The following is a 22,336-nucleotide window of genomic DNA, read 5'->3' on the forward strand; positions in this document are numbered from 1 at the left end:
AGAGATCATTGGATGATGTGTCACTGGGGTTTTTGTGTTTGCCTTCCTCTGTATCACAATACTGTAAATACAAATATTGGATACGTATTGGAACTGTTGTCTAAATTTAACATAGCTTGCACTGAATGGACATATGTCTTTTTTCAACCTCATTTACTATGTGACTACAGGCATACCCCGCATTAACGTACACAATGGGACCGGAGCATGTATGTAACTATGTAACACAGGCATACCCCGCATTAACGTACGCAATGGGACCGGAGCATGTATGTAAAGCGAAAATGTACTTAAAGTGAAGCACTACCTATTCCCCACTTATCGATGCATGTACTGTACGGCAATCATCATATACGTGCATAACTGATGTAAATAGCACATGTGTAACAGGCTCTATAGTCTCCCCGCTTGCGCACAGCTTCGGTACAGGTAGGGAGCCGGTATTGCTGTTCAGGACGTGCTGACAGGCGCATGCGTGAGCTGCCGTTTGCCTACTGGGCGACATGTACTTACTTGCGAGTGTACTTAGAGTGAGTGTCCTTAAACCGGGGTATGCCTGTATTTATTTATTTATAAAATGTTTTACCAGGAAGTAATACATTGAGAGTTACCTCTCGTTTTCAAGTATGTCCTGGGCACAGAGTTAAGATGTCAAATAATACATGGTTACAAGTACATGGTTACATGAAGTGAACATGCACAGTAAGAAATAATATATGTTATATGGTATGTAACAGCCACAGACCAGATTAAAATGTGAGACCGCTTTAGTTTTGAAAGAACTTAGCCTGGTGGCGGCTGTGAGAGTCTCCGGTAGACTGTTCCAGTTGAGGTGCACGGTGGGACACACACACACTGTGACTAGACTGCTTAAATCAGATTAAGGGGCCTACTCTAGTAGCTGCGATGTTGTACTTGAAAAACCGCGCCGTTTGACAACACAATAAGTCGTGGATTCAAATATCGTTTTTTTTCCCCCCATGTTCTCTAACACAAATCGCATCTACACTGGCGACACACTTTATTCGAGCTCGGCTAGTCCCACGAATTCGGGTATACCCGGGTGTATTGAGGTTTGTGACTGTTTTCTGCCCGAGTGCATTGAGGTATTTTCCAGGCAGGGATTGAAGCATTTTATTCCCGCTGGCTGCAATACTGCACAGTATATATATATATACTGCATTACAATTCATGAATTTATGCCATCTGGTAGACACGCGAAGCATTGCAGCCTATTAAATCCTAATCATTATCATTTAACAGATCAGCCGCCCGTCAGCCAGGCATGAACCCAGGCTGGGAAGGCAAACGCAACGGGGCTTGTCAGAGGTGAGGAGCGGCGCATTCCAGGTATCTGCCAGGTACATACCGGGTATTTGCTCGAATAAAGTGTGTCGGTGCAGTATGTGCTCAGAATGTCACATTTAATAGACACAATGTAATAAACAGTGCTAGTTAGTTTGTACAGGCATACCCCGCTATACGGACCGTCACTTTACAGACACTCGCGGGTACGGACATATTTACTATAGCACCATTCCCGTGTGTCCATACGCTCGCTTCGCAAGTACAGACACTTATTCAGCCCGACAGACCGCCGTAGTTGTGTGACACGCCGATTCCCCTCGCCCAATGGTAAAACGGCAGCTCGCGCATGCGCCTGCGAGTAGGACAGAGGCACGTCCTGAACAGCAATACTGGCTCCCTACCTCTCCACAAGTGAAAAAGGTAGTGCTTCACTGTAAGTACATTTTCGCTTTACATACATGCTCCGGTCCCATTGCGTACGTTAATGCGGGGTATGCCTGTGTTACATACATGCTCTGGTCCCATTGCGTACGTTAATGCGGGGTATGCCTGTGTTACATACATGCTCCGGTCCCATTGCGTACGTTAATGCGGGGTATGCCTGTGTTACATACATGCTCTGGTCCCATTGCGTACGTTAATGCGGGATATGCCTGTGTTACATACACGCTCCGGTCCCATTGCGTACGTTAATGCGGGGTATGCCTGTGTTACATACATGCTCCGGTCCCATTGCGTACGTTAATGCGGGGTATGCCTGTGTTACATACATGCTCTGGTCCCATTGCGTACGTTAATGCGGGATATGCCTGTGTTACATACACGCTCCGGTCCCATTGCGTACGTTAATGCGGGGTATGCCTGTGTTACATACATGCTCCGGTCCCATTGCGTACGTTAATGCGGGGTATGCCTGTGTTACATACACGCTCCGGTCCCATTGCGTACGTTAATGCGGGGTATGCCTGTGTTACATACACGCTCCGGTCCCATTGCGTACGTTAATGCGGGGTATGCCTGTGTTACATACATGCTCCGGTCCCATTGCGTACGTTAATGCGGGGTATGCCTGTGTTACATACATGCTCTGGTCCCATTGCGTACGTTAATGCGGGGTATGCCTGTGTTACATACATGCTCCGGTCCCATTGCGTACGTTAATGCGGGGTATGCCTGTGTTACATACATGCTCTGGTCCCATTGCGTACGTTAATGCGGGATATGCCTGTGTTACATACACGCTCCGGTCCCATTGCGTACGTTAATGCGGGGTATGCCTGTGTTACATACATGCTCCGGTCCCATTGCGTACGTTAATGCGGGGTATGCCTGTGTTACATACATGCTCTGGTCCCATTGCGTACGTTAATGCGGGATATGCCTGTGTTACATACACGCTCCGGTCCCATTGCGTACGTTAATGCGGGGTATGCCTGTGTTACATACATGCTCCGGTCCCATTGCGTACGTTAATGCGGGGTATGCCTGTGTTACATACACGCTCCGGTCCCATTGCGTACGTTAATGCGGGGTATGCCTGTGTTACATACACGCTCCGGTCCCATTGCGTACGTTAATGCGGGGTATGCCTGTGTTACATACATGCTCCGGTCCCATTGCGTACGTTAATGCGGGGTATGCCTGTGTTACATACATGCTCCGGTCCCATTGCGTACGTTAATGCGGGGTATGCCTGTGTTACATACATGCTCCGGTCCCATTGCGTATGTTAATGCGGGGTATGCCTGTGTTACATACATGCTCCGGTCCCATTGCGTACGTTAATGCGGGGTATGCCTGTGTTACATACACGCTCCGGTCCCATTGCGTACGTTAATGCGGGGTATGCCTGTGTTACATACACGCTCCGGTCCCATTGCGTATGTTAATGCGGGGTATGCCTGTGTTACATACATGCTCCGGTCCCATTGCGTACGTTAATGCGGGGTATGCCTGTGTTACACAGTTACATACATGCTCCGGTCCCATTGCGTACGTTAATGCGGGGTATGCCTGTGTTACATACACGCTCCGGTCCCATTGCGTACGTTAATGCGGGGTATACCTGTGTTACATACATGCTCCGGTCCCATTGCGTACGTTAATGCGGGGTATGCCTGTGTTACATACATGCTCCGGTCCCATTGCGTACGTTAATGCGGGGTATGCCTGTAGTTACATACATGCTCCGGTCCCATTGCGTACGTTAATGCGGGGTATGCCTGTGTTACATACATGCTCCGGTCCCATTGCGTACGTTAATGCGGGGTATGCCTGTGTTACATACATGCTCCGGTCCCATTGCGTATGTTAATGCGGGGTATGCCTGTGTTACATACATGCTCCGGTCCCATTGCGTACGTTAATGCGGGGTATGCCTGTGTTACATACATGCTCCGGTCCCATTGCGTACGTTAATGCGGGGTATGCCTGTGTTACATACATGCGCCGGTCCCATTGCGTACGTTAATGCGGGGTGTGTCTGTGTTACATACATGCTCCGGTCCCATTGCATACGTTAATGCGGGGTGTGCCTGTGTTACATACATGCTCCGGTCCCATTGCGTACGTTAATGCGGGGTATGCCTGTAGTTACATACATGCTCCGGTCCCATTGCGTACGTTAATGCGGGGTATGCCTGTGTTGCATACATGCTCCGGTCCCATTGCGTACGTTAATGCGGGGTATGCCTGTAGTTACATACATGCTCCGGTCCCATTGCGTACGTTAATGCGGGGTATGCCTGTAGTTACATACATGCTCCGGTCCCATTGCGTACGTTAATGCGGGGTATGCCTGTGTTACATACATGCTCCGGTCCCATTGCGTACGTTAATGCGGGGTATGCCTGTGTTACATACATGCTCCGGTCCCATTGCGTACGTTAATGCGGGGTATGCCTGTGTTACATACACGCTCCGGTCCCATTGCGTACGTTAATGCGGGGTATGCCTGTGTTACATACATGCTCCGGTCCCATTGCGTACGTTAATGCGGGGTATGCCTGTGTTACATACACGCTCCGGTCCCATTGCGTACGTTAATGCGGGGTATGCCTGTGTTACATACATGCTCCGGTCCCATTGCGTACGTTAATGTGGGGTATGCCTGTGTTACATACATGCTCCGGTCCCATTGCGTACGTTAATGCGGGGTATGCCTGTGTTACATACACGCTCCGGTCCCATTGCGTACGTTAATGCGGGGTATGCCTGTGTTACATACACGCTCCGGTCCCATTGCGTACGTTAATGCGGGGTATGCCTGTGTTACATACATGCTCCGGTCCCATTGCGTACGTTAATGCGGGGTATGCCTGTAGTTACATACATGCTCCGGTCCCATTGCGTACGTTAATGCGGGGTATGCCTGTGTTACATACATGCTCCGGTCCCATTGCGTACGTTAATGCGGGGTATGCCTGTGTTACATACATGCTCCGGTCCCATTGCGTATGTTAATGCGGGGTATACCTGTGTTACATACATGCTCCGGTCCCATTGCGTACGTTAATGCGGGGTATACCTGTGTTACATACATGCTCTGGACCCATTGCGTACGTTAATGCGGGGTATGCCTGTGTTACATACATGCTCCGGTCCCATTGCGTATGTTAATGCGGGGTATACCTGTGTTACATACATGCTCTGGACCCATTGCGTACGTTAATGCGGGGTATGCCTGTGTTACATACATGCTCTGGTCCCATTGCGTACGTTAATGCGGGGTATGCCTGTGTTACATACATGCTCCGGTCCCATTGCGTACGTTAATGCGGGGTATGTCTGTGTTACATACATGCTCCGGTCCCATTGCGTACGTTAATGCGGGGTATGCCTGTAGTTACATACATGCTCCGGTCCCATTGCGTACGTTAATGCGGGGTATGCCTGTGTTACATACATGCTCCGGTCCCATTGCGTACGTTAATGCGGGGTATGCCTGTGTTACATACATGCTCCGGTCCCATTGCGTACGTTAATGCGGGGTATGCCTGTGTTACATACATGCTCCGGTCCCATTGCGTACGTTAATGCGGGGTATGCCTGTGTTACATACACGCTCCGGTCCCATTGCGTACGTTAATGCGGGGTATGCCTGTGTTACATACATGCTCCGGTCCCATTGCGTACGTTAATGCGGGGTATGCCTGTGTTACATACATGCTCCGGTCCCATTGCGTACGTTAATGCGGGGTATGCCTGTGTTACATACACGCTCCGGTCCCATTGCGTACGTTAATGCGGGGTATGCCTGTGTTACATACATGCTCCGGTCCCATTGCGTACGTTAATGCGGGGTATGCCTGTGTTACATACATGCTCCGGTCCCATTGCGTACGTTAATGCGGGGTATGCCTGTGTTACATACACGCTCCGGTCCCATTGCGTACGTTAATGCGGGGTATGCCTGTGTTACATACATGCTCCGGTCCCATTGCGTACGTTAATGCGGGGTATGCCTGTATAATATTCATTGATTCAGATTTTTTTTTAAATATTTTCTGCAAACTATCTTCATCCTAGTGTTTAGGTAATTAATTCACACCGAATGTAAAATAAAGTAAAATAAAACTATATATATATATATACTATAGAATACTAAGTGCGCAAAAAGATACAATTTACATCCAAAATATTAACAGTTGCTGCCTAATGTTCAGCTACACACAATAGCATAAATATGGGGAAAGGGGTGAAACAACGGCGCAAATGACTGTTAACTGTATAATAAATTTGAGCATAAGTAGAATGGGGGTATGGTTTGCCAATCATTCTGAAATGAAATGAAGAGAAACAAAATGTAGTGAAGTACGTTTAGTTAAAATATATGCGCAAAAGTACAGTAGATCGCTACTTACAAACTAGCAGATGAAAAGATGCATGTAGGATATTATAATCCTCTCCGTCCTGCTGCCTGGAGTTGCTGTATGGATCCTTCATGTGGAACGCCAAGAAGCGCCGTGCTGGTTCTCCTCTGCCCGCAGCCCTTCTCCGTGACTTCCTAGTTGATCCTCTGGTCTCGCGAGACTAGCCCGCTGACATCACTGTGCCGAGATTTTGGCCGAAATTTGGATATAGTATCCAGTAATGATCAGGGGGTTCTGCTGGCATGTAATGTTGGGTAGGGATGCTGAAAGTTTGTCTTAGAGCCTCCTCCCTACTAGTTTCGTCCTGGAACTAGGACTTCATCTATATATATATGTATATGTATGTATGTATATTTACAATTAGGGACTGCGCTTGGGTGTTGTTTGATAGCAAAAAATAGAGAAAAATAAAACCTAGTCAAAAACCTAATACAATATATCAATAAATAAACTCTTACTGGTAAAAAAAATCAATGAAAAATAAAATAAAGTAAATTGTGCATAAATTATTACACAAAGGTAAGCTGTGGACCCTCTTTGATGTGATGAATACAAACTACACAAACAGTCCTTCAAAGTCCATGAGAATATCAGTCCAATGCAAGGAAAAAATAGGCACTATCAGGATAAAGGCAGCCTCCTTACAAGGGCACAACGACCTCCCTCTCCAGCTGCATAGAAAAAAGAAAAGAAAAAAGCGCCCAATCCTAGTGCATTACTGTGCAGAAATAATATAATTTCCCAAAAAAGCTCACAAATCGAACTCACAAACATAGAAGATAAAAATGCAGGGGATCCCCTGATGAAATCAGCTTGTCTGATGAAACGCGTAGGGCTAGGTGTGCTGTGGATATCTCAGCGTCGTTCCGTGACCTGCTTGTCACCCATACACTAAGGGGCCTATGCAGAGAGCAGCGCTATTTCGAAATTCGCCATTTTTTGGAGAAAATCGCGCAGAAAACAGCAGAAAATGGCGAGTTCCGAAAAACGCGCCAATTTTTCTTTTCTATTTGTAAAACTCGCCTCGCGGCTGGCGAGAACCTCAATCTCGCCAGTTTTAAAAATATCCTAATGCAGAGAGCCACGAACGGCATCTAGCGGCTGTTCGCGCCAATAAAATGGCGCGATTGTCTCCTTTTTGCCTCGCCAGAAAAAATTGGCAAGAAGCTGCCGCTCGCGGCCATTGCAATGGGAAAAAAAAGGCGCGAATTTGTTTTTACACGTTTCTGAAGCGCGCATCTCGCCAATTTAAACTCGCCACACGCATCCATGTTAAACATAGCAGAATTCGCACTTTTCTGCATATGGAGAATAAAACTCTCCAAAAAAGCTACTTTTTACTAAATTCGCCATTTTTAAAATTCGCTGCTCTCTGCATAGGCCCCTAAGTGTGTGACATCAGCCGCCGTTCCATCCCCGGTGGGAACTATAGTGATCTGGTGGTGTGTTCCCGGGGGAAGGAGTTCGTGGAGAGCCTGATGTCGTGAGTCCCTACTGGACGGTTACTCACGAGGGCTAGATCGGATCCGGTAGAGCTGCAGAGCAGTGGAGTAGAGGAGCGGATGTTTGCTGTTATTTGGAGCATGAGTATAATCTCATAAACTGCATTTTTATCTTCTATGTTTGTGAGTTCGATTTTGAGCTTTTTTGGGAAATTAAATTATTTTTGCACAGTAATGCACTAGGATTGGGCGCTTTTTTCTTTTTTTATATATATATATATACAGTATATATATACAGTATATATATATATATGTATGAACATTGAAGGAAAATATTAAAGGATCATACATCCTGACCCCACAAAAATTAACATGACTTGCCAACAAAAATAATCCACATAGTCCACATCCATATATTATTCATTCCTCTAACAGAAAATTTGAAATAACATTAAATGAAAGGGCTGTGCTTAGCAATAACACTTAATCGGGTCACCTGTCATCTAATGAGACAATCCGGCATCTAATTACCCGCGCAGGTAGCTCATATGAATATTATAATGCGTTTTGGTATAATGATATTTGTACACGGGAAAGCATGTTTGCAGCAATGTACAACACGAGTTATACATAGGTGTGGGAGGGCAGACATGATAGTACATTAGTTCATTAAGCATTTAACGTAAGGGAGCTTAACCCGCCTGTGTGTCTCGGGATCCTGCAATCTCGGGAGCCGCTACGTGGGAAGATAAGATTGGCCACATATTTCCACGGGTTTCGCCTTTTTGACTTAACCGAGCTACTAGAGTCCGAGCAAGTTTGCAAAATGTGCGAGTTTGAGCCATTTTGATCGGATTTGCAGCGCCGGAATGAAATATTTCTTAAAAGGCCTTTGTAGCACGGTTTGGACGCGCAAGAACAGGCTTCTAGTGTACAGTGGGTGACCTGCATATCCGACACGGACATGTACTTCGCAGAGCTGCTAGAATAAGCCCATTAGCCCGTATGCCATATGATTTGAAGCCGCCTTCTTGTGCTGAAGACAATTTTTGTCCCAGTCATTGTAATGGGTGCAATAACCCATCCCAGCAATATTTGCTCCGTATGCTTCAGCTTTTGATTTAGCGAGTACATCTACATGTCATTGAGCTATCTATATTATTTATTTCTTTATAAAAATGTGTTACCCGGAAGTAATACATTGAGAGATACCTCTCGTTTTCAAGTATGTCCTGGGCACAGAGCTATAACAATACATGGTTACATTAAAAGAACAGAGATTATACAGTCAATTCACAGACATTTCATGGACAGATAGAGTTGGAAAATTGGGTACAGAGGATAAAAGGGCTGGCGAGTTTCAGATTGAAATAGGGAAGCTTTAACATGACCAAACATCAGCGAACAGCAGCAAATAGCTCACACCCTTTAGCTGCCCTTCGACTGCGCCAAAGGCTGTCCGCCTTTGGGGCGACGCAGATGTACACTGAAGGGGTTCAGATTGAATGCAGCTGTGGATTAACAGTCCTTTGTCTTCCTGGCTCATTAACTTTCCGGTGGGTGGGGTTGACATTCCACACAGTACAAGCAGATGTTAACCCTTAGCACACTTGTTGTGTTCAGAGGGGAGCAGAGTTTGGGGACCCCCATCAGGCACCTGCCTTTGGTGTTACATAGTTACATAGTAGATGAGGTTGAAAAAAGACGTGCATCCATCAAGTTCAACCTGTGTTACATTTGGACAACAGATACTTTATATCTATACTTATTGATCCAGAGGAAGGCAAACAAAAAAAACCTGTGACATATCATCCAATGATATCTCATAAAGGGAATAATAAATTCCTTCCTGACTCCAAGAATTGGCAGTCGGATTAATCCCTGGATCAACATCCTTCCCATGTATACTTATTTGGTATATCCCTGTATTTTATTTCTAAAAAGATGTCCTTTTTTTTGAACAAATCTATTGTATCTGCCCATCTCTATGGGTAATGAATTCCACACTGTAACTGCCCTTACTGTAAAAAAAAAACCTTTCCTTTGTTGCTGGTGAAATCTCCTCTTCTCCAACCTAAAGGGATGAACCTGAGTCCTTTGTTATGTCCTTCGGACAAATAGTTCTTTTTAAAGCTCCTTGTATTGTCCCCAAATATATTTGTATATAGTTATCATATCCCCTCTTAGACGCCACTTTTCTAATGTAAATGAATCTAATTTAGCTAGCCTCTCCTCATAAATTAGATTGTCCCTCCCCTTTATTAATTTGGTGGCTCTTCTCTGCACTCTCTCTAGTTCCATAATGTATTTTCTTAGGATTGGTGCCCAAAATTGTACTCCATATTCAAGGTGTGGTCTTACTAATGCTTTGTAAAGGGGCATAATTATGTTTACTTCCCTTCCATCCATTGCCCGTTTAATGCAAGATAAGATCTTGTTTGCCTTTGCAGCTACTGCATGACTTTGGGCACTATTGCTAAGCCTACAAGCACTCCTAAATCTTTCTTCAAATTGACTCTTTACCATGATTAAGCGCTGTAGGCATGAAATGTGTTGTGTGTTTCCCCTACTTCTTTAGGGGTTCATTTTTTGTATGACCCAATAAAGTCTTTTTTATGAGGTAGCCCCTCTGGATCCTTATTTCATTGGATAGTGCTCCGCTTTTCCTATTCTTGTTCCTTTTGTTATAATGCAGATGTACGACGTGCTGATTGTACATGAAATAATTTCAGTCCTATCCCCCAGGTTGCCAGTACTACTACTTACCCTGGGGCAACGTGAAGCCTGTAGTTGTCCTGTCTTCATTTTGGGAAGACATAAGCCACAGAACGGATGTACAGAACATACTCCATCACACGGTAGACCGTCTGGTGAGTGAAACCATGTAATTTACATCTCTCTACCTCCATTGAACAGCGCAGTGGAATATGTTGGCGCTTTACAGATATAAACAATAATAATAACTGTAGAGTGGCGCAAACAAAACATATACTCTTGAGGATACCAGACAACACATCTCGGTGAGCAATCAGAAATGGTAGCAGTGAGTTCTGCACTGAATGATGCTCCAACTCCCTATGAGGACAATCAGATTGCTACCCGAGGACTTGTACTGGAGAGCCCTACAGCCAAGAGGCGACTTCAAAGCTACCAGATACTGCAGTGTCCAATAAATGGCAGAAAGAAACAGACTGACTTCATAACCTAGGGAGCCTTTGTAATGGGACACAAACCCAGATACTGTGCTACATTGTTTGCATCATTTTCCTGCTTCATTACATAGATGAATAACTTAGGGTTGTCAAAAAACTATTACATTACAAAATAAATACGTTGTAAAGCACTGACATACAATCTTGCAGCCGCAAAAAGCCCTAAGGTGCTGATAGTCTCATTTTTGGAGGCACAAGTAGATGGAGTGACTACCCAATGTCACAAGAAAAGCCGGAATTGGTATTCTAACCAGGTTAACCCGCTTCTAATCAGGATAACCACTAAACTGCACCATCTGCATGCTTTATCTTCTCACTGTCCTAGTGGCAATGAATGCTGTACAGATAGAGACGTACTACAGGATCAAACTATCATCACTGACTATGTGTGGATTTGCTCTGCAGTCCATTCACTCAATATAAAATCAGGACTTATATCAGCTTCGTATTCACACCAGTCACTGAGTTTTCCTTCTTATATTTTGAATACTTGGTCCCAAGAATATTGTGTCCTTGTATTTGACACCTTCAGATGCCCACAACACGTTGGCAGTGCGTGTGGAAGGGATTAAGCAAAGTGCCTCCACGCTTCTGAATGCACATTGACCAATGCCAACAATGGAGAAGTTGGCAAAAACAAGGCATATAGTGAGAACATGTAGTACAAGAGCCCAGTGTATGATATATAGATCTCTGGATAAGACAAGACTTTTCGTCGCTGTGTTTTGTAGGAATCCAACTTGGAACGGGTCCACCTTGCTGTTAAAGCTAAGAGTTCTCCGTATGACTTGGATACAGTGGTGGCACGCTTGATTGATGACATCATCACTGACTGCAGGTAATTTTGTAAGATTCAACTGGGATACGTTTCCTGCATTTATTACAAGAGGATGTATTTATGTTGGAAGAGGCCCTTTGCTGAAAACAAAAACGCTGGTCATTTGTTCATGTTTACGAAGCCAAAGCACAAAGTTGAAAACGTGACATACGAAGCAGGCCATACGTTTTCTTTTGCTGCTCAATAGCTGTGTACGTGAATAGGATGCATTGTGTGCTAAGGTAGTGTAATAGGTTTCATGGCATACAAAATCTAATTTGGCAGATAAACTCAAGGCTTGCTTTTTTTCGGAACATTTTATAATGTCTCTTCCAGGTTCTCCTTGGAGCTTTTTAACCATTTCTTTGCGAGAAGCTGTTTTTCTCTCTTTAACATTGAGTGTATTTTACTTGCTTAGTTACACTGGGAAATTCACTGCACATCATTTGTAATACCTTTAATTTTACAAACTGGAAGCTTCTTCCCTAGTGATGTCTAACATATATGTGTCTCTAGAAGACCGAAGCTTTTTTTTTAATGAATTTCTTCTTTTTTTGTAAGTTCGCATCAAAATAAGAAGAGGCTTTCTCTGGCTTTGGAAATGAACAGGAATAATTTTTGTTCTGCAACAACTGGAATTTCTTTCTGCAATATATCTAATGCCCTTTTATCAGGAAAAATACTAACAAAGAAAACTTATCTCACCATATCAGTCCAATAAAAAATACATGGGCTCTAAGGCAGACATAGAAACAATAGTTTCCATATAAATTAATGACACATTTACAATGTAATTAATTAATAATAAAGAATAAATGCAGTTGCAAAAATCATTGTACAGGGCAGTGTTTTTTTTTAACCTTTTTTTTGTTAAGGAACCCTATAATTATATTATGACATTTTGCAGAATCCCAACCCTCTCTAATAGCGCGTCTGAGATCAGATGCATTGTAAGGAACCCCAACCCTCTCTAATAGCGCGTCTGAGATCAGATGCATTGTAAGGAACCCCAACCCTCTCTAATAGCACGTCTGAGAACAGATGCATTGTAAGGAACCCCAACCCTCTCTAATAGCACATCTGAGAACAGATGCATTGTAAGGAACCCCAACCCTCTCTAAAATTGTGTCACTTTATTCACTAGCGCCGTGTTATTTCTTTTATCTACCATAACGTTCCCACCCCTGCCCACCAACCAAGCAAGCTCTCAATGCACCTAACCCATAGCCTGACCATAATGTTCCCACCCCTGCCCACCAACCACGCAAGCTCTCAATGCACCTAACCCATAGCCTGACCATAATGTTCCCACCCCTGTCCACCAACCAAGCAAGCTCTCAATGCACCTAAGCCATAACCTGACCATAATGTTCCCACCCCTGTCCACCAACCAAGCAAGTTCTCAATGCATCTAACCCATAACCTGACCATAATGTTCCCACCCCTGCCCACCAACCAAGTAGGTTCTCAATGCATCTAACCCATAGCCTGACCATAACGTTCCCACCCCTGTCCACCAACCAAGCAAGTTCTCAATGCATCTAACCCATAGCCTGACCATAATGTTCCCCCCTGCCCACCAACCAAGCAAGCTCTCAATGCACCTAACCCATAGCCTGACCATAATGTTCCCACCCCTGCCCACCACAAAGACATATTACCAAGTACTCTATGCCCATTACATGAAATGTTCCATCTATAACCTCAACCTCACCATTGTTTTACTAACTAATGTACAGCGCCGTAGATAAGGGCGCTATATACTGTAAATGTTGTTATAAGTAAATAAATAACATACTGCAGTACAATTGCCAAGTTACACCCATCGTACGCAACACAACACATCTTGCAGTTTTAGATGACAATCTAATGGTATATCACGGTAGAGGCTAATACCAATGGGTGACACCCAGATATAAATTAGGCACTTTGTCACCGTATCAGGATGGATAGGCACTTTGTCACCGTATCAGGTCTGTTGTGTCATCTACTGTACGCACACATAAGGCTATAGGAATGTCAAATATTTTCACTGCTGAGGCTGGCAGCTCCAATATATAAGAGCAGGATACATTCAGGCACAGCCAGGAGGGATCAGAGGACACGTAAAAGTGGGGATAGGATGATGAATTGGTATTTGGAAAGAATTCACATTATGAAGAATTTTAGTTTTGAAAATGCATTTTGTTATTTTTTTATTTTGGACTTCAGTTATACCCCAATGTTTCACGCATGCTTTTATAGGAATCATGCTAAACACGCATGCACAAATGAGGCCACACTTTATTTATTTAAACCGCGCTACTCACCAAGAAACTCCGTACTAGCGCGCATTAGGGATGTTCATCAATGGATGTTCGGTCGGGTTATCTTGCTCCCTGTTGTGAGATCTATGTGTTGCATTTTGATGTGGCCTTATTCTTTCTACGTCCAGGACGTAGATTTATCCAGACATAGTGACCCTGGTCCCATGAGTTTTCAATCAAGTTTTTTGGTGCACATATAAGAAATGTAGTGACAGTAACTTTAACGTAAGAGCCATTACCGCTGTGCAGTTCTGCTATGACTGGTATGCGGAGCCTCCCACCTCCCAGGTGCTGGGTTCTGCTATGACTGGTATGCAGAGCCTCTCACCTCCCAGGTGCTGGGTTCTCCTGTGACTGGTATGCAGAGCATCTCACCTCCCAGGTGCTGGGTTCTCCTATGACTTGTATGCAGAGCCTCTCACCTCATAGGTGCTGGGTTCTCCTATGACTGGTATTCAGAGCCTCTCACCTCATAGGTGCTGGGTTCTCCTATGACTGGTATGCAGAGCCTCTCAGCCCCCAGGTGCTGGGTTCTGCTATGACTGGTATGCGGAGCCTCTCACCTCCCAGGTGCTGGGTTCTCCTGTGACTGGTATACAGATCCTCTCACCTCCCAGGTGCTGAGTTCTGCTATGACTTGTATGCAGAGCCTCTCACCTCCCAGGTGCTGGGTTCTCCTATGACTGGTATGCGGAGCCTCCCACCTCCCATGTGCTGGGTTCTCCTATGACTGGTATGCAGAGCCTCTCACCTCCCAGGTGCTGGGTTCTGCTATGACTGGTATGCAGAGCCTCTCACCTCCCAGGTGCTGGGTTCTGCTATGACTGGTATGCGGAGCCTCTCACCTCCCAGGTGCCGGGTTCTGCTATGACTGGTATGCAGAGCCTCTCACCTCCCAGGTGCTGGGTTCTGCTATGACTGGTATGCAGAGCATCTCACCTCGCAGGTGCTGGGTTCTCCTGTGACTGGTATGCAGAGCATCTCACCTCCCAGGTGCTGGGTTCTCCTATGACTGGTATTCAGAGCCTCTCACCTCATAGGTGCTGGGTTCTCCTATGACTGGTATGCAGAGCCTCTCAGCCCCCAGGTGCTGGGTTCTGCTATGACTGGTATGCAGAGCCTCTCACCTCCCAGGTGCTGGGTTCTGCTATGACTGGTATGCAGAGCCTCTCACCTGCCAGGTGCTGGGTTCTCCTATGACTGGTATGCAGAGCCTCTCACCTCCCAGGTGCTGGGTTCTGCTATGAATGGTATGCAGAGCCTCTCACCTCCCAGGTGCTGGGTTCTGCTATGACTGGTATGCAGAGCCTCTCACCACCCAGGTGCTGGGTTCTCCTATGACTGGTATGCAGAGCATCTCACCTCTCTGGTGCTGGGTTCTGCTATGACTGGTATGCAGAGCCTCTCACCTCCCAGGTGCCGGGTTCTGCTATGACTGGTATGCAGAGCCTCTCACCTCCCAGGTGCTGGGTTCTGCTATGACTGGTATGCAGAGCCTCTCACCTCCCAGGTGCTGGGTTCTGCTATGACTGGTATGCAGAGCCTCTCACCTCCCAGGTGCTGGGTTCTGCTATGACTGGTATGCAGAGCCTCTCACCTCTAAGGTGCTGGGTTCTGCTATGACTGGTATGCAGAGCCTCTCACCTCCCAGGTGCTGGGTTCTGCTATGACTGGTATGCAGAGCCTCTCACCTCCCAGGTGCTGGGTTCTGCTATGACTGGTATGCAGAGCCTCTCACCTCCCAGGTGCTGGGTTCTGCTATGACTGGTATGCAGAGCCTCTCACCTCCCAGGTGCTGGGTTCTGCTATGACTGGTATGCAGAGCCTCTCACCTCCCAGGTGCTGGGTTCTGCTATGACTGGTATGCAGAGCCTCTCACCTCCCAGGTGCTGGGTTCTGCTATGACTGGTATGCAGAGCCTCTCACCTCCCAGGTGCTGGGTTCTGCTATGACTGGTATGCAGAGCCTCTCACCTCCCAGGTGCCGGGTTCTGCTATGACTGGTATGCAGAGTCTCTCACCTCCCAGGTGCTGGGTTCTGCTATGACTGGTATGCAGAGCCTCTCACCTCCCAGGTGCCGGGTTCTGCTATGACTGATATGCAGAGCCTCTCACCTCCCAGGTGCCGGGTTCTGCTATGACTGGTATGCAGAGCCTCTCACCTCCCAGGTGCTGGGTTCTTCTATGACTGGTATGCAGAGCCTCTCACCTCTCAGGTGCTGGGTTCTGCTATGACTGGTATGCAGAGCCACTCACCTCCCAGGTGCCGGGTTCTGCTATGACTGGTATGCAGAGCCTCTCACCTCCCAGGTGCCGGGTTCTGCTATGACTGGTATGCAGAGCCTCTCACCTCTAAGGTGCCGGGTTCTGCTATGACTGGTATGCAGAGCCTCTCACCTCCCAGGTGCTGGGTTCTGCTATGACTGGTATGCAGAGCCTCTCACCTCCCAGGTGCTGGGTTCTGCTATGACTGGTATGCAGAGCCTCTCAACTCCCAGGTGCTGGGTTCTGCTATGACTGGTATGCAGAGCCTCTCACCTCCCAGGTGCCGGGTTCTGCTATGACTGGTATGCAGAGCCTCTCACCTCCCAGGTGCCGAGTTCTGCTATGACTGGTATGCAGAGCCTCTCATCTCTAAGGTGCCGGGTTCTGCTATGACTGGTATGCAGAGCCTCTCACCTCTAAGGTGCTGGGTTCTGCTATGACTGGTATGCAGAGCCTCTCACCTCCCAGGTGCTGGGTTCTGCTATGACTGGTATGCAGAGCCTCTCACCTCCCAGGTGCTGGGTTCTTCTATGACTGGTATGCAGAGCCTCTCACCTCTCAGGTGCTGGGTTCTGCTATGACTGGTATGCAGAGCCTCTCACCTCCCAGGTGCCGGGTTCTGCTATGACTGGTATGCAGAGCCTCTCACCTCCCAGGTGCCGGGTTCTGCTATGACTGGTATGCAGAGCCTCTCACCTCTAAGGTGCCGGGTTCTGCTATGACTGGTATGCAGAGCCTCTCACCTCCCAGGTGCTGGGTTCTGCTATGACTGGTATGCAGAGCCTCTCACCTCCCAGGTGCTGGGTTCTGCTATGACTGGTATGCAGAGCCTCTCACCTCCCAGGTGCTGGGTTCTGCTATGACTGGTATGCAGAGCCTCTCACCTCCCAGGTGCCGGGTTCTGCTATGACTGGTATGCAGAGCCTCTCACCTCCCAGGTGCCGAGTTCTGCTATGACTGGTATGCAGAGCCTCTCATCTCTAAGGTGCCGGGTTCTGCTATGACTGGTATGCAGAGCCTCTCACCTCCCAGGTGCTGGGTTCTGCTATGACTGGTATGCAGAGCCTCTCACCTCCCAGGTGCTGGGTTCTGCTATGACTGGTATGCAGAGCCTCTCACCTCCCAGGTGCTGGGTTCTGCTATGACTGGTATGCAGAGCCTCTCACCTCCCAGGTGCTGGGTTCTGCTATGACTGGTATGCAGAGTTTCTCACCTCCCAGGTGCCGGGTTCTGCTATGACTGGTATGCAGAGCCTCTCACTTCCCAGGTGCTGGGTTCTGCTATGACTGGTATGCAGAGCCTCTCACCTCTAAGGTGCTGGGTTCTGCTATGACTGGTATGCAGAGCCTCTCACCTCCCAGGTGCTGGGTTCTGCTATGACTGGTATGCAGAGCCTCTCACCTCCCAGGTGCTGGGTTCTGCTATGACTGGTATGCAGAGCCTCTCACCTCCCAGGTGCTGGGTTCTGCTATGACTGGTATGCAGAGCCTCTCACCTCCCAGGTGCTGGGTTCTGCTATGACTGGTATGCAGAGCCTCTCACCTCCCAGGTGCTGGGTTCTGCTATGACTGGTATGCAGAGCCTCTCACCTCCCAGGTGCTGGGTTCTGCTATGACTGGTATGCAGAGCCTCTCACCTCCCAGGTGCCGGGTTCTGCTATGACTGGTATGCAGAGCCTCTCACCTCCCAGGTGCCGGGTTCTGCTATGACTGGTATGCAGAGCCTCTCACCGCCCAGGTGCCGGGTTCTGCTATGACTGGTATGCAGAGCCTCTCACCTCCCAGGTGCCGGGTTCTGCTATGACTGGTATGCAGAGCCTCTCACCTCTAAGGTGCTGGGTTCTGCTATGACTGGTATGCAGAGCCTCTCACCTCCCAGGTGCTGGATTCTCCTATGACTGGTATGCAGAGCCTCTCACCTCCCAGGTGCCGGGTTCTCCTATGACTGGTATGCAGAGCCTCTCACCTCCCAGGTGCTGGGTTCTGCTATGACTGGTATGCAGAGCCTCTCACCTCTAAGGTGGTGGGTTCTGCTATGACTGGTATGCAGAGCCTCTCACCTCCCAGGTGCTGGGTTCTGCTATGACTGGTATGCAGAGCCTCTCACCTCTAAGGTGCTGGGTTCTCCTATGACTGGTATGCAGAGCCTCTCACCTCCCAGGTGCTGGGTTCTGCTATGACTGGTATGCAGAGCCTCTCACCTCTAAGGTGCTGGGCTTAGAACCTGGTTTGTTTGTGAAGGAAAACAAATCCTGAATTCTTTATTAATTAATATTTAAAATGAACAAATATTTTAACCTAGTGAGGCCCCCATATTTGGCAGGGACCTCCCTGGCATATTTGGGGGGCCTCACTAGGTTACAATAGTGAATGTGGTACCCTGCAGTGAGTGACGGATTTCCCACTAGGCCCGATAGGCCTGGGCCTAGTGTGGTAAAATATTTGGGCGGCATTCAGAGGCCTTGCTCTCTTCCCCACTGATTGCCGGGTATTGAGCAGGGTGTAAGAAATACAACTCTGTATTCCACGTTCTGTTTGGGGAAGTGTGACAGAGAAATGCAAACACAAGGGAATTAATATGAACAAATCAAACTGTTGTTACAATACAGTACACACAGCAATAAGATAACAAATTACATTACATGTTACAATTCATGGGGGTCTCTGTAAAAGTCTCTTACCTCCTCCTTCGCCCTGCCCCCCTCCTTCTGTAGCATTGCGGCATCAAATAACACTGCGATGTCATAGAAACCCGTCGTAACATGGCGGCACTGCAGGAGGCGGAGGCCCGGGTTAAGTGCCTATGGGTGGCAAAGTTTTAAATCCGCTACTGCCTGTTGGTGGGCCTGTAGGGGAGCTTTAATGGAGCTGCGCCCCTCCTGCCTGCTCTCCCAGGTGCTCGTTCCCCCCTTACTTTTTAACCGGCGTCAAATAACGCCGCGGGTGACATCACATGACCCCGTTGCCATGGCGAAGGGCGTCAAATGACTGTACAGGGTCGTCGCAGGGTCATTTGACGCCGCATTGTCATGGCGACGTGGCACAACAAGGCTACTGAATCCCGGTAAGTAGGTTATAGAGGCTTCGCGCGATCCCCGGCATTTAATTTAAGTGCCGTGGGGAAGAGTGTGGGGCCTCTGCAATCGGCCGTCCCCCCCCAAAAAATCCCCCAGTTTGCGCACCCCTGCTACACTGTAGTATAAACAACTTTAAAACAGCAATCTGTGCAATAATTGTTATTTTGTTGCCCTTTGTAGCGACTGGTCCTCCTTTGTTGAGTCCTTTTTGTCAGAATACCGAGCTTTTGGAACATCCTTTCTTCATGGGCACTGTCTGGTATTGACGTATTTTTTCATGTTTTTCTATGCACAGCCAAACGTTGCCCGATGTCCTCTCAATGCCCGGAGCCACCCACCTCGATCACTACTTGTATAGATTCCGCAGGACCAATCTGAGTCAGATAGTACAGTCTGCTCTGAAGCTGAAGCACGAGGAGTGTGAGCTGCAGAACGCGTTGGAGCAGGCTGATGACTGGCTACTGCGATTAAAAGCTATGGCAGAGGAGGTAACAAACTGGGGCAAGGGCACAGACCTGCAGAAGCCCTCATAGCTAATTCCAGAAAGTACGGCGTTGTTTCATCACTTAAACCAGAGTGGCGTTATAACGGCCACTATATACTTAGGCAAGATAAGCTAAACCAACATGGAATTGGTGATAAAACTACAAATGACACATTTAACTACATATTAAACCCTTAGTAGCCCAAGTGGTCAGCTATTTATGGGATTCCATGACTAGCTGACCACTAAGGGCTATAAATGGGTTAATACTTAACTACAACTACACTACCTGACCCCTTTGGCTACCTAATTGGCTACTAACGTATTGCCATTCAATGCCTTACTAACCGCTAAGGCAACCAAGGGGTTAACTCATACCACCACTTACCTCTGGGTCATAACCTCCCTCCCTGGGTAACTACTCCAACACCCACCTCCCTTGTCCCACCCCCCCAAGAAACATCACCTCCGTACCCCTAGAGTAATGGCCAATAGCCATATTAGCCAAATGTGGCTAATAGGGCTTTTAGCAGCTATAAGTACAATAAAATGAAACATTAATAATACTATATGTATTATTCATTATGTACCATATATATTAAAAGCAACCATTGTAAACATTAACCCATCGATTGTCACTGTGGGTACCTAGGCCCTCTCAATGGGAACCTAGATATCCACACTGGCAATCGATGGTCAGTGGTAATAACAGTTTAGCACTTACCTTCACCCTGATGAAGGATGTTCTCATCTTCTGGGCCCTGCTCTCCCGATGCCCAACTATTAAAGCCATACGATTAATCCAAGGCCAGATCGACACCTCAAAACTAACCTTTTATATTGAGTGCCAATGTGGCTATCTAGGCTCCCATTGAGAGGACCTAGGTAGCCATAGTGGCATTGGATTCATGTTTACAATGATTGTTTTTAATATGGTTATATATTGTATTATTAATGTTATTTCATGTATTTTGTATGTTTATTGTGTTGTACTTAAAGTGGCCAGAAGCCCTATTAGCCACATTTGGCTAATAGGACTATTGTCCATTACTCTACAAGGGAGGGGATGGGGAGGGGTTTTTTGGTGGTAGTTGCCTCGGGCACAGTAATTTGAACCCCCGGTGGGGGTGGTGGTTGGGGTTAACCCCTTGTTTACCTTGGCAGTTAGTAAAGCATTACATGGCAGTGCTTTACTAGCAACTAAGGTAGTCACGGGCTGTGTGGGGTGCAAGGTGGGTTGGGTGCAAGGTGGGTGGGATGTAGTAGTGTAGTTTAACGCAAATATTAACCCCATTTGGTTACCGTGGTATATATCTTGGTAGCCACCGGCATCAAAGGGGTTAATGTATTTTCTATTCTAAGGTTATGTAATAATGTATGATTTGTATTACCCTCCCTCATTTCATCGCGATGCATTAATTATCTGCTAATTACCGGTTGCATTAATGACCGCATCGCGACTATTACGTTTTTGGTCCGGCAATCTCGATGAGTCAGGTCATATAATTGCAGTAAATGCATCGATTTTTAACCTGGTGCGATGTTAACTCCATCTTAATGGATTTTAATGATTCTAGGCCACTATACCTTAACTCAGCCACAACTTGCCAACCTGAGCACCATCTGCCTTGTGCATCTTTGCGATGGGATGCAGGTGCACCTTTCAGCCTTTTCCTGGGCCACTCCAGGAAGAGAAGTCTCAAGTTTGACAGTATACAGTGTTTGCAACAGGAATCTGCTCTGAAAGACAGCCCTTGGTAAAGCACCCTTAGAAATAAAAGTGCACACGCTAAAGATACAGGATCTAGGTCAGGAATAGGTGGTCCTCCAACCTTTGCCAAATGTGGTGAGCCGGAAGGTGGAGCCGAAGTAATTTTAAATGAAGACAAGAGAGATCTGGGCACGTTGGATGTTGGCCTCTCGAAACTTTTCCACCATTGGCAAGTGGCTCTGTGTTGTGTTCGGGGCTCTATTTAGATAATCCGAAACATTAATGATGCCTGTCTACATTGCGGTTCCTTTTTCCATCATTTTCCAATTTTCATCTGCATTCTGTTATGTGTTTGTTGGAAAGGAGCACTAATAGTTGTCGAATTCCCCGTTTTCAGCCGCAGAACAGCCTGCCAGATATAGTGATTTGGATGCTACAGGGAGACAAGCGTGTGGCTTACTACAGAATGCCAGCTCGAGAAGTCCTGTTCTCCAGGAACGGGTCCAGATTCTGTGGCAAGAACTGCGGGAAACTTCAGACAATATTTCTAAAAGTAGGTTTCTTTTTCTGCTTCTCTCCACTTGCAAGGCTTGAAATACACGTGTGTTGGTATAAACCTGACCGCGATTGTGCTACCAGTGGGATTGTAATATTGAGATCTGAGTCAAATCAGCACATGCTGGTTCAGGGGTGGGAAAATCTAGTCTTCAAGGGACACCAACAGGTCAAGTTTTCTGGATATCCCTGCTTCAGCACAGGTGGCTCAATCAGTCCCAGCATCAGAACAGGTGGCTCAATCAGTCCCAGCATCAGAACAGGTGCCTCAACCAGTCCCAGCATCAGCA

At 47.0% G+C, this 22,336-nt stretch overlaps 1 protein-coding gene across 16 annotated transcripts in view; it reads left to right on the forward strand.

Annotated features, from left to right (window-relative positions):
• The window catches only part of DYSF (dysferlin), a 406,918-nt gene that overhangs the window by 155,217 nt on the left and 229,365 nt on the right, over positions 1-22,336 (forward strand). For all 16 annotated transcript variants that reach the window (XM_075573113.1, XM_075573169.1, XM_075573215.1 and 13 more), the window contains 4 exons: positions 10,367-10,491; positions 11,565-11,671; positions 19,592-19,784; positions 21,889-22,044. In XM_075573113.1, the coding sequence (XP_075429228.1) occupies positions 10,367-10,491; positions 11,565-11,671; positions 19,592-19,784; positions 21,889-22,044 (581 nt within the window). The remainder of the gene's footprint in view (positions 1-10,366; positions 10,492-11,564; positions 11,672-19,591; positions 19,785-21,888; positions 22,045-22,336) is intronic.

The sequence above is a fragment of the Ascaphus truei genome, chromosome 1 (genome assembly GCF_040206685.1).
Source record: "Ascaphus truei isolate aAscTru1 chromosome 1, aAscTru1.hap1, whole genome shotgun sequence".
Classification (NCBI taxonomy): domain Eukaryota; kingdom Metazoa; phylum Chordata; class Amphibia; order Anura; family Ascaphidae; genus Ascaphus; species Ascaphus truei.